Here is a 12698-nt window from a genome sequence, read left to right as displayed (position 1 = left end):
GGTACAATCTCAGCTCACTGCAGCCTCCACCTCCTGGGTTCAAGTGATTCTCCTGCCTCAGCCTCCCGAGTACCTGGGATTACAGGTGCCCGCCACCATGCCCGGCTGATTTTTGTATTTTTAGTAGAGAGAGATTTCACCATGTTGGCAGGCTGGTCTCAAACTCCTGACCTCAAGTGATCCGCCCGCCTTAGCCTCCCAAAGTGCTGAGATTACAGGCGTGAGCCACCGTACCACGCTGAGTCATAATTTTTAAGATCTTTAGCAGAAAAACTTAAACACAATGAATTATCCTGTGTCCTAAAAGTTTAATATGTTGATTTTTTTTTTTTTTTTTTTTTTTTTTTGAGACGGAGTCTCGCTCTGTCGTCCAGGCTGGAGTGCAGTGGCGCGATCTCGGCTCACTGCAAGCTCCACCTCCCGGGTTCACGCCATTCTCCCGCCTCAGCCTCCGAGTAGCTGGGACTACAGGCACCCGCCACCTCGCCCGGCTAGTTTTTTGTATTTTTAGTAGAGACGGGGTTTCACCATGTTAGCCAGGATGGTCTCGATCTCCTGACCTCGTGATCCACCCGCCTCGGCCTCCCAAAGTGCTGGGATTACAGGCTTGAGCCACCGCGCCCGGCCTAATATGTTGATTATTACATACTGGATTATGGGGTTGTAATTTGATAGTATTTGGCACTAGCTGTCTGATTTGGACTGTGATAGTATTTGGCACTAGCTGTCTGATTTGGACTGTTTTTAAGATGTTCCTTATATGTGTACATGTTGCCCTAAGCCAGCCATATGGATATTGTAAGAAAAGTCCACTGGACTTGGTTCCAATCACAAGGTGTTACAACAGCCCTGAGGAACAGAGGGCCAGGTATTGCATCTCCTCTTCTGCTTTCAGCTCATTCTCTTTCTGTCTACAAAGGTGCCTAGAGCCTATTTCAACTGGGGCTGACTACCACACAGCCTTTCAGTCTAATCCATGCCTCAAGGCGCCAAATGGAGCAATATACAAGGTGGCTGTCCAAATCTTACTGCGACCCCTAGAGCAGTCGCAACTTTGGACATTGGAGTCACTTGAACTTTTAAAATAACTAATATCTCGGGCCATCCCCAGAGATTCCGATTTAATTGGTCTGAGGTGAGACCTGGGCATTGGGATTTTTTTAAAGCCCTTGGTTTTTCAAATGTACATCCAAGGTTGAGAACTACTGCACTGGACCCTGCAGTTAAAAGGTAGAGAAGAAACTGTTAATTAGTCTTAGGGGCCCCACATATTATGAATTTCATGCCATCTGGGGCTTGAGACATTTTTTTTTATATATATATAAACTGGTAAAATGCATGTTGATTTTGACTGAGTCACTTCATTCCAAGCAAGACACCACTGCTGAGACACCCTTCATGGCCTTTTAAAGAACTACTTTTTGCCTCACCCCAACACATTTTCCTCCCTATTAAAAACAAAGTGGGCTCATGTTAGTAATAGATTGACTATTTGAAAAAGGTATAAAAGTTCTGCTTTTATTTTTAAATCACCCAAGGACACAGACTACACCCTTCTGTCATCTAGAGTCTCAGTAACCATGATCTGTGGTATATATAAACTCCTAAACAAGAAAACACTTTAAACGGCTTCATAATAAACAGCCAACAACTTAAAAGAGAAACATAAAATTATGGTTTTTACTGAGCTTCATCGAATCAACTCTGAAGTCCTTCCATTTTCTCTTGAAAACTATAGACCGCCTCCTGCATGGACTTCTTTGAATCTAGATATAGATGCAGGAGGAGGGTTGGAAGAGTCATGATTGATAGACTGCTGGTTGCTGAGGCAAACTTCATCAGATGTTTCCTCCATCTGGATTTGTTTGCCTATAGCTATGAAATTCATTCCTGTCTTTAGCTTTGCAGTTATTTTCTAACGTTTTTGCACAAATGTTGCTGTTTTTAAAGCCATTAAAAAATTCCACTTTTTTATCTGCTACATGCATCATACTTTTTTTTTGCAAAGTGTTAAAATTTATTGAATTTTGTTTTGTTGGATTTTTTTTTAACTTACAGGAACTTTATTTGATGATAAAGGAGAAAAGCATGCCAAAAAGGGAATCTGTATTTGGGAGTGTATTGACAGAATGCACAAGAGGAGTCCCATTTTCTTTAATTATTTATATTCACCATTGGAAATAGAGGTAGAGTAAGAAATCATTTATGTTTCATTTTCTGAAATTTTGTGTTAAGGTTTTCCTTAGTTTTAACATATATAAGCTGTTTAAGCTTTTTATAAACATTGGACTAGGTTTCATACCAAAAAGCTATGTCAAAGTTTAGATATTATAGTTTTGGGTTGTGGCACAAATGGAGACTGTTCCCTAAATTCTTGCCACAAAAATTAAGAGCTGGCTCCCAAAACCTAGAAGGGAAAACTTCTAGAGAATCAAAGCAAGACAACTTTCCCCAGAAAGAAAGAACTAACAGAATTTGAAATATCAACAGGTGGTCTAAGCTGAAAAACCTTAAAATACTTTAGAAAAAGTTTCTTTAAGTCTATCTGTACCAAAGCCATGGAAGGACCCCTGTAGGAAGCAGAGATGTTTGGAGCTGAGCCCAAGAAGGATAATATATCTCAAGGCAACTGTGCCCCACCATGCACATCTACATAACACATGCCCTGGAATGGAACAGATTGGTCTGATAAGCAGTTCCACCATTACTTAGGGCCAAGAGAGGTCCCTCCCCTGGGCCCCAATCATAGAACCCTAGTCTGGCCTTCCTCCAGCTGCATCCTCCTCATGAGGTGAGGAGTACAAGAAACCAAAGGTACATGGTTAGATGCCCCTCCTTCATCTAAACCATGCTCTGTCTGGGCACTTCAGAATTCTTTGCCCAAATTCAGTCTGCTCACCAGGCTACTTCTCCAAGTCAGTCTCCTATGTTAGTACATGGACCCCAAGGCCCAAAGAATGGCAAAAAGTAGCAGGTTTGACAGAGTGGACAGAGTTTGACTTTGTGGGCTGGGGTATACATAATCATTCATGTAAGACCCTTAGAATAAAGATAGGGGTGGGAGGAGAAGAGAGGCCAAGGACAGGGGGCTGGGGCCAGCTCTCCCAGTGCCACCACTTCTTAGTATAAAATTCTGAGGAATCCAAGAATTCTCTATTGAACTTGACCTTCTAGGTCATTAGGAAGTTACATTTCTCAATGTAGGAGGGAGGATTGGAAGATGTTTTATTTAATAATTTATCTTGATGTATGACTTTTAAATTAAGATTTAGACATATGGTATTTGAACTCCATTCATACTCTTCCTCCTCTGGACTCTACAAATGTTAGGGGTTTGCCTGACAGTGAGCTTGGGGTACTTTGGGGTCAAGATGAAACTATATTTCTGTTTTAACAGGCTCTAAAGCCCAATGTAAATGTCTCCAGCCTCAAGAAGTGGGATTACTACATAGAAGAGACCCTGTCCACAGGCCCTTCCTATGACTGGATGATGCTAACCCCCAAGCATTTCCCCTCCGAAGACTCTGACCTGGCTGGAGAAGCTGGGCCACGGAGCCAGAGGAGAACAGTGTGGCCATGCTATGATGATGTCAGCTGTACTCAGCCCGATGCTCTCACCAGCCTTTTCAGCGTAAGTCAACTGTAGACACACACCTGGGGCACCAGGGGCCCTGGAGGCACGAGGCCAGAGGAACCAGGCTAAGTTAAGAATGGTTTACAAACTTCTGAACATGGCTCTGCTTACTCTGGGCTAGGGTTATGGTAGCACCTTCCGTGTATGAAGAAACCAGATTTGCTTCCTATCATCAGTGGGGGACCAGGCTTCACTACTGGAAAAGAGTCTCAATAAAAGTGATTTTCCCCAGCACTTTGGGAGGCCGAGACGGGCAGATCACGAGGTCAGGAGATCGAGACCATCCTGGCTAACACGGTGAAACCCCGTCTCTACTTAAAAATACAAAAAACTAGCCAGGCGAGGTGGCGGGCACCTGTAGTCCCAGCTACTCGGGAGGCTGAGGCAGGAGAATGGCGTGAACCTGGGAGGCGGAGCTTGCAGTGAGTGGAGATCACGCCACTGCACTCCAGCCTGGGTGACAGAGCGACTCTCAGAAAAAAAAAAAAAAAAAAGATTTTCCAGCATTACAAGGAAGCAATCAAGCAAATGGAGCAATTTACTCCTTCCGGCAGCTTCCCAGCTATTTCAGTTGCCTGAACAGCCTTAGTCAGGCCTTGGCTGTGGCTTTTGTGGGTGCTTTACTTCCTCTGGTCAGAAGTGTGGGTGGTCAGTGGCCTGATGGGAGTGCTGCCAACCATCTTCTGCAAGGAATGTTCCAGAACCAACCCCTCCTGGCAGTAGCCAGCCTGAGGAATAGCTTTGAGCCCTGATATAGGCCAGACACTTCCTAAAGAGTCTTCCCCCTCTGGTTTCCTGACCAGGAAGAGTATGCTTCAGTAGTCATACTGTCACAGAGGCAGCTGCCCTGATCTCCAGCTTCTCTGTCAGAAGGTATATCTGTTTCCTTGGGTATTTCTTGGCTTATTCTTTCCACATCTGGTTTGAATCATCAGAGTTGAGGGGTTCCTCCTGTCAAGGACTGGCTTCTCATCTACCTCAGCTATTAGGGCTGGGCCATGGGCCACTGCTTGACCTCTTGCTTTGGCTATCAGATTTCCCATGGGCTGCCCAAGGGTGCAGATGTCTGAGATACATATTTCACATTCTAGTATGTAAGCTATCCTGTACAAAAAGGCCTAGTTATAGGTCCTAATAAACCATCTTCGCCACAGTGCGGCACACCAGCTAGAGCTCTCACCACTATTCCTGGCTGGGAGACCTCTTAGACCCATGTCCACCACTTAACTGCCCTCTGGCCATGCTGCTCATCTGGGCCTAGTACAGAAGCAGTATGGCTTTGGGGCACATCCTGATTTCTATGAAATACTGATCAGAAAACTTTTCATTTCTTTGCAGGAAATTGAAAAATTGGAGCACAAATTGAACCAAGCCCCTGAGAAGTGGCAGCAGCTGTGGGAAAGAGTAACCGTGGACCTTAAAGAAGAACCAAGAACAGATCGCGTGAGTTGGCAATGCCCCTTAAGAGCTACTTCTGAGCTTTCTGAGGGTGCTAAGTCAGGTGGAGCCCACTGCCACAGGTGACAAGACCCAGCTGGGTTTATGGCCAGAAGGAAGGGTGGAAAGGGGAGGGGTCATGTCCTGGGGGTCCAGGGCAGAAAGTTCCAAATGACTGAATACTTCCTGAGTGTCTCACTTCACCACAGTGACATACTACTTATGTCTCAGCACCCCAAATCCAAGGGAAATTACTGGGTTCTTTCCTGTCTCACTGCCTGTGTGGTTTCAGTGGATCGTCTACCACATGAGGGAGGAGGGGAATGCCAAGACCATGTTTGCTCCACAGAAAGTATTTTAAAACAACAAAATATGCCACTTTGTGTTGTTCACAATCCCTTTTCTGTTTCTGACTTAAGAAACATTTATCATAAAAATATTTTAACAATTGGGCAAGGTGGCTCACGCCTATAATCCCAGCACTTTGGGAGGCCGAGGCAGGCAGATCATGAGGTCAAGAGATCGAGACTATCCTGGCCAACATGGTGAAACCCCGTCTCTACTAAAAATACAAAAAGTAGCTGGGCGTCTGTAATCCTGGCTACTCAGGAGGCTGAGGCAGGAGAATCGCTTGAACTTGGGAGGCAGAGGTTGCAGTGAGTGAGCCGAGATTGCACCACCACACTCCAGCTTGGTGACAGAACAAGATTCCATCTCAAAAAAAAAAAAAAAAATATATATATATATATATATATACACACACACACACACACACACGAAATACTCTGTTTTCTGCTTCTCATACCCCATTTCCTATTTCTGATCTAATATGGTACATACCTTCGCATCCTATTTAATCCACTGTGAGGGAATGGTATTCCCTCTCCTACGTGAGGAACAGGCACAGAGATCATCCAGTGGCAACTGGTAGAGCCGCCAATCGAACCCACATCAGACTGGCTCCAAATGCAACAGAAGGGAAATTAGGATAGATGAGTGTTCTGAAGAACAGTTCAGGAAGAAGAGGCCAGCAGGTCAGATGTTGCAGAAAGGTCAAGAAGAATGGAAGGTAGAAGAAAACCTTTGTGGTAAAAAGAGACCATCTGGGGCTCTATCTCTTAACCTCAAATAGCAATTCAGGAGCTGTTATCAGACAGACAACAGGTGGGTGATGCCTTAATGCTTTTTTGTTAGAAAAATAATAGTTTATTGATTTTTTCTGATAATGAAAGTAATAATGTTCATTTTTTTGAAAGAACACACAAAGTTATAAAATAGAAGATGAGAATCACCCACAATTTATAGCCTAGAAGTAAACCACTGTGCTATCAAACTTGTTTTACCATACAAATTCACATATAAAAGAGATTTACTAGACATACTATTTTAAACCTGCTTTTTCGGCCGGCAGCGGTGGCTCAAGCCTGTAACCCCAGCACTTTGGGAGGCCGAGGCGGGCAGATCATGAAGTCAGGAGATCGAGACCATCCTGGCTAACATGGTGAAACCCCGTCTCTACTAAAAATACAAAAAAAAAGAAATTAGCCGGGCGAGGTGGCAGGCGCCTGTAGTCCCAGCTACTCTGGAGGCTGAGGCGGGAGAATGGCATGAACCTGGGAAGTGGAGCTGGCAGTGAGCCAAGATCGCACCACTGGGAGCGACAGAGCAAGACTCCATCTCAAAAAATAAAAATAAAAAATAAATAAAATAAACCTGCTTTTTCACTCCACATTGGCATACATGTCCTTCCATCTGTCACTGTGTGTAAACCAATGTCTGCCAGGCGCACTGTAATCCCAGCACTTTGGGAGGCTGAGGCAGGCAAACCACGAGGGCAGGAGTTTGAGACCAGCCTGGCCAGCATAGTGAAACCCCGTCTCTACTAAAAATATAAAAAATTAGCTGGGCATGCTGGTGTGCACCTGTAATCCCAGCTACTCGGGAGGCTGAACCCAGGAGGCAGAGGTTGTAGTAAACCAAGATCACACCACTGCACTCCAGCCTGGGCGACAGAGTGAGACCCTGTCTCAAAAAAAAAATCATCTTTATGTTTTTTGAGATAGGGTCTCACTCTGTCACCCAGGCTGGAGTGCAGTGGTGTGATCATGGCTCACTATAGCCTCAACCTCCCGGGTTCTGGTGATCATCCCAAGTAGCTGGGACTACAGGCACACATCACCATACTCGGCTCATTTTTAAAATGTTTTTTGTAGAAATGGGGCTTCATGTTCCCCGGGCTGGTCTCGAACTCCTGGACTCAAGTGATCCACTCACCTCGGCCTCCCAAAGTGCTGGGATTACATGTGTGAGCCACCACAGCTGGCCATAGCAACATCATTTTTTTAATGGCTGTCTAGAATTCCACTGTATGGAAATGCCATAATTTGTTTAATGTCCCTAATAATGGACGGGTAGGTTGTTTCCAGTTTTTTACCATGATAACTAACTCTGGGACTGATAGTGTTGTACATTATCATTGCTTATTCGTCCAGTTTTTTCCCTGAGATAAATATTTGTAAATGAAATGTTCCAGTCAGTGGCTTAAGTGTCTGTAAAGGTTTCCTAGCTCCTGTCCTGTCTTTTTCAGTTCCAAAGACACCTGTCGAGGTCCCCAGGAATTGTGTCTACCAACCTACCTTCCTATCAGAAGAGATCTCTGCTACATCTCCCAGACAGCAGCATGGGGGAGGAACAGAATTCCAGCATCTCCCCATCCAATGGAGTGGAGCGAAGAGCAGCCACGCTCTATAGCCAGTATACATCCAAGAATGAGGAAAACAGGTGACATGCTGAATCCTGCTCGGTGTGCTGAAGACTTCCCCACACCACCTGAGGCTGAACCACAGGTCCCTCAATAAGCTAGGCCTGTGCAGTACAGTCTTTTATAAACTTGAAATGGATTTGCTTTAACTTTTGTAATGTTTTAGATGTCTCTTTGAAAAGAAAAAAAAATTACAACTAAAAATAATGCCAAGAGGTTGTAGTTATTTGTAGTTGAGTCCTGATGGCTCTTATCTCCTGTCTGCCAGAACGTTTGAGGGAATATGTGTTAGCCAGCACTTTGTCAGTGGTAAACATCAGAAATCCAGCTTATGCTAGCTGAAGCAAAAAGGAATTTACTCACATAAACAAGGACAGTCAAGGGTATGCTAGCTTCTCACACAGTATCTTCTATCCATTTCCCGGCTCTGCTTTGCCCTCTCTCTGTGTTATGTCAGTCCCAACATGGCACAAAAGATGGCTACTGATCATTCCAAGCCTCACAGATGTGGTAATCCCAGCAGAAAGCAGCAGTCTTTCCCCAGGGGTCTAGTAGCAAAATTCCAGGGAGAACTCTTATTGGCCATTTTTGGATCATCTAGGGGAAATAGAGACTTGACAAAAACAACAGACATCCCCTCCCCTTTACAGCATTTCGTAAGTGTAAATCAAAATTAACTCTCCTGTCATCATTTCTTCTAGGTCCTTTGAGGGAACACTTTATAAAAGAGGGGCTTTGCTGAAAGGTTGGAAGCCCCGTTGGTTTGTTTTGGATGTAACAAAACATCAGGTAATACTCTTAAAGCCAAAAGAAATTATTTCTGTCTAGGCTAGTCCCAGTCCCCGGCTATTATGTGGCTCTAGCAGACAGATTCCTCATGTACAGACTGCTTTTTTAGTGCGTCTCATATGCAATCTGGAGGCTCCTCAAGGGCCCCAGATGTCCCTGAGTAAGGGCAATAGCCTTCCGAGGAAGTTTCCCAAGTAGCTCGGCCTGGTACTTGCGGCTGAGGCAGCAACAGTTGAGCCCAGAGCATACAGCAATAGAACTCTTTTTTAATGCTCAGATATCTCTTGCTGCCTGATCTTAAAACCCAGGTGAGGGGATTCCTGAGGTTTTCAGCCTGTTGCATACATGCACATATAAGCCTGTGCCTGTGAACACTCCTCAGAATACAGGTTACCTTTGTCCTTGCAGCAGAAAGCATCCATTCAAAACGGAGGGCATTAATTTATTCTACAAACATTTATCGAACACCACCTCTGTGCCCATTGCTGTACTGGTTAGTAAAGAAGGCACTGTTACCCTTCAAAGATGGCAGCAACAGGGGAGCAAAGGGGCCCCAAAAGAGGCAGAAGGGGATGTGCCCACCCAAACTTGGAATTCACATGGGCAAGTACTAGACTGGACCTTGCTGACTATGTCAAGAAATCTTTTGACTACTGTTAGGTTCTTAGCTATTCCTGTAGCAGCCTCTGCAATCCTTAGCATCATAGTCTTTACTCCAGTGATTTCAAGGGAGAGCAATTCCTACCCAAACCTCCAGCAGCTCTGCACCCTGCATTACTGAGAGCTGCATGGTCTCCTGTGTTCTGACTGCAGGCCTTACTCTACCTTGGAATTGACCACTCAGCCTTGAGGCTGAGGGTTACACATTTTGATTGTCAATGCATTTACTATAAAGTGGAATCTGTTAGGAAAAACCTGAACTGTTACTCCTATAATACAGTGCTTTGGTTGGACCTGCATCTAGAAGACTCCTTCCAAATGAAGACTATATTTGGGGTCCAGCTTTTCCTCTACTTAAGGAATTTCATAATGATTACAGAGTCTTTGTGGGACAACATAGATAATTTATGTTCAAATATACAAATGGAAGCCCTGTTAGGAAGCTATACTCTGAAATCATAGAGCCTACACTGTGTAAAAAAGTTCCATTAAACTTCTAACTATAACGTAGGAGAACGTCATAATTTTTCTATAATTTACAATTACATCAAATTATACTTACATTCTTACCAGTCTTCTGGACTTCTTTAACATGAAAGATACAGTTTTTCCACTTAGCCCTGCTTATACCATGCCTGAGAGGAGAGAGAGAGAAAAGTCTCAGGCCAGAGCCACATTGTCAGAAGCACTACTTTCCTGCCATGTACACTAGAGAGTAAAATCCACAGATTATGGCCCAATAAGGCTTATTCCCTAGCAGTCTCTTTGACATTTTTCCTTTTTTTTTTTTTTGAGGCAGAGTGTCGCTCTGTTGCCCAGGCTGGAGTGCAGTGGTGCAGTCTCGGCTCACTGCAAGCTCCGCCTCCTGGGTTCTCGCCATTCTTCTGGCTCAGCCTCCCAAGTAGCTGGGACTACAGGCGCCCGCCACCACACCCAGCTAATTTTTTGTATTTTTAGTAGAGACTGGGTACGGGGTTTCACTGTGTTAGCCAGGATGGTCTCGATCTCCTGACCTTGTGATCTGCCCGCCTTGGCCTCCCAAAGTGCTGGGATGATTTTTTTTTCCTTTTTTTATTATTCCAAAAGGCAATATATGCTTATTATACCACATTCAAACATTTCATACAGATCTCAAAATCCCCTGTGTAGTCAAACGCTAAGCTATTTATTGTGTTCTTCAAAAATCATTTTTTATCTACATGCTGTTGGCAACTTGATCTTTAAAATGTCTTGAACAGTTTTCCTACATGAGTTCTGTATGAACTCATATATATCTTCCATATTGTTTTTGAAAAGCTCTATAGTATTCCATTTTATTGATGAATTGTCATTTAATGTATTCACTGCTGCACTGAAAGACAAATATGTCTTTTCCAATGTTTAGCTGATAAAACAAAGCTGAAGGAAACTTCTTCATACATCTTTCTTTGCATGCTTATAGGAGTATTTCTGTAGGACTACTTTATAAAGGTGGGAAAGGTGTTTCTTTTTTTTTTTTTTTTTGAGATGGAGTTTCACTCTTGTCACCCAGGCTGGAGTGCAGTGGTGCATTCTCGGCTCACTGCAACCTCTGCCTCCTGGGTTCAAGCGATTCTCCTGCCTCAGCCTCCCCAGTAGCTGGGATTACTAGTGCTCACCATGCCCAGCTAATTTTTGTATTTTTAGTAGAGATGGGATTTCACCATATTGGTCAGGCTGGTCTCAAACTCCTGACCTCAAGTGATCCACCCACCTCAGCCTCCCAAAGTGTTGGGATTATAGGCATGAGCCACTGCGCCCAGCGTGGAAAGATGTTTCAATAGGCATAAGCATTCTAAATTTTAGTTGATATTGCCAATTTGTTCTCCAAAAAATTTCCAACAAATTATATTCACACTGGCAGTATTTGAGATGATCTAGTACCTTATTGGATATCATCAGCCATTTTTAATATTTCTCAATCCAAAAGTGGAATCTCATTTATTGTCATTTACTTTTCTTTGATTAATGAAGTTGATCATCTTTTCAAATATTTATAAGTCATTTGTATTTCTCTGTGACTCGCCTGTTGAGATATTTTGAGCATTTTTCTACTAGATTGTTTATCTTTTTCTTATCAATTTCTGGGAATCCTGTATATTACTAAACATTAGCCCCCTTTTTATATGTTACATATACTTTTTACAGTTGTTACTTCACTTCTTTTTTTTTATTATTTTGTTTTTTGAGACAGGGTCTTACTCAGGCTGGAGTACAGTGGCAGGATCTCAGCTTACTGCAGCTTGACCTCACAGGCTCGAGCAATCCTCCCACCTCAGCCTCCTGAGTAGCTGGAACTACGGGCATGCACCACCACGACTGGCTAATTTTTGTATGTTTTTGTAGAGACAGGGTTTCACCACATTGCCCAGCCTGCTGTCGAACTCCTAGGCTTAAGTGATCCATCCATCTTGGCCTCCCAATGTACTGGTATTACAGGCATAAACCACCATGCCCAGCCTTAATTCTGTTTTTTAAGATGTAATACATTTATTTGTTCAATTTTCAAACAGTACATAAGTCTTTCCCTCAGTGCTTTCTCCAAGCCACCTAGTTCTTCCTAGAAGCAACAAGTAACATTAATTTTTTGTGTATTCTTCCAGGCATAGTTTAGCATATATAACCAAGGTACAGAGGAAGGTATTCAAATACAGTTTGAAAAGCCATGCCATTTTCTCTTTCTGCGTCTCTGATATCTCACTTTTATCCTTTTGGTTCCAGCTGCGATACTATGACTCAGGTGAGGACACGAGCTGTAAAGGCCACATTGATCTGGCTGAAGTAGAAATGGTCATCCCTGCTGGCCCCAGCATGGGAGCCCCAAAGCACACAAGTGACAAGGCTTTCTTTGATGTAAGTTGATCTTACTTCTCTTTTTCTGGCTGTGCCTGCACATCATTCTATCTGTCTCCAAGAATGATGGAGCCCTCAGAGCAATTGGTGGTGACTACAGATGGATGACAGACCCCCTTGGCTATGGGAATTGTTCCAGAGCTTGAACTCAGCATTATTGACCCCAAGGCTATCCTCTCTTCCTGTCTGTATGTCTCAGAAAAGCTGTATACTGCTTTATGCAAAAGGAGTCCAGCCGCACATGGAAACAGATGAACTCCTTGTTAAATGCTGTTAGTTCAGTTACTACCTACTTTCAAGAACAGATGCTATTTCCCTAGTATTCAGCGGTCTTCATGCTTGACCACCCACAAAAGACTGTCCTTAGGCACACATGAGAAGTATCTACCCTAACATCTTCAGCAGCCCTCACGTGGGCTATGGGGCACTTTATAGGCCACATAATAGAAGGGGACTTATGTAGTCCCTGGAGTCAAGCAGGGCTTCATAAAGAAGATAGGTCATCCTTTATTGCCCTGCTCAGGCCATGAGATCGTTTTCCTGACA

At 43.7% G+C, this 12698-nt stretch overlaps 1 protein-coding gene and 1 long non-coding RNA gene across 9 annotated transcripts in view; one reads left to right on the top strand and one right to left on the bottom strand.

The window, feature by feature from the left end:
* Positions 1-12698, bottom strand: part of LOC103877666 — a 50954-nt gene that overhangs the window by 15947 nt on the left and 22309 nt on the right. Inside the window, exons 2-3 of one of the 2 annotated variants that reach the window (XR_004177486.1) lie at positions 9844-9916; positions 8196-8380 (exon numbers count right to left, since the gene is read on the bottom strand). This is a non-coding gene — a long non-coding RNA (uncharacterized LOC103877666). Of the gene's footprint in view, positions 1-8195; positions 8381-9843; positions 10113-12698 lie in introns of those variants that run through there. The other variant, XR_002517078.1, reaches the window with a different exon arrangement.
* Positions 1-12698, top strand: part of SBF2 (SET binding factor 2) — a 517824-nt gene that overhangs the window by 502932 nt on the left and 2194 nt on the right. For all 7 annotated transcript variants that reach the window (XM_003910236.3, XM_017948646.1, XM_009186612.2 and 4 more), the window contains 6 exons: positions 2059-2186; positions 3398-3631; positions 4973-5077; positions 7659-7852; positions 8534-8621; positions 12021-12152. In XM_003910236.3, the coding sequence (XP_003910285.3) occupies positions 2059-2186; positions 3398-3631; positions 4973-5077; positions 7659-7852; positions 8534-8621; positions 12021-12152 (881 nt within the window). The remainder of the gene's footprint in view (positions 1-2058; positions 2187-3397; positions 3632-4972; positions 5078-7658; positions 7853-8533; positions 8622-12020; positions 12153-12698) is intronic.

Source organism: Papio anubis, chromosome 12 (genome assembly GCF_008728515.1).
Source record: "Papio anubis isolate 15944 chromosome 12, Panubis1.0, whole genome shotgun sequence".
NCBI lineage: Eukaryota > Metazoa > Chordata > Mammalia > Primates > Cercopithecidae > Papio > Papio anubis.
The sequence above is the reverse complement of the archived record's forward strand: the minus strand, read 5'-3'. Positions and strand labels throughout refer to the sequence as shown.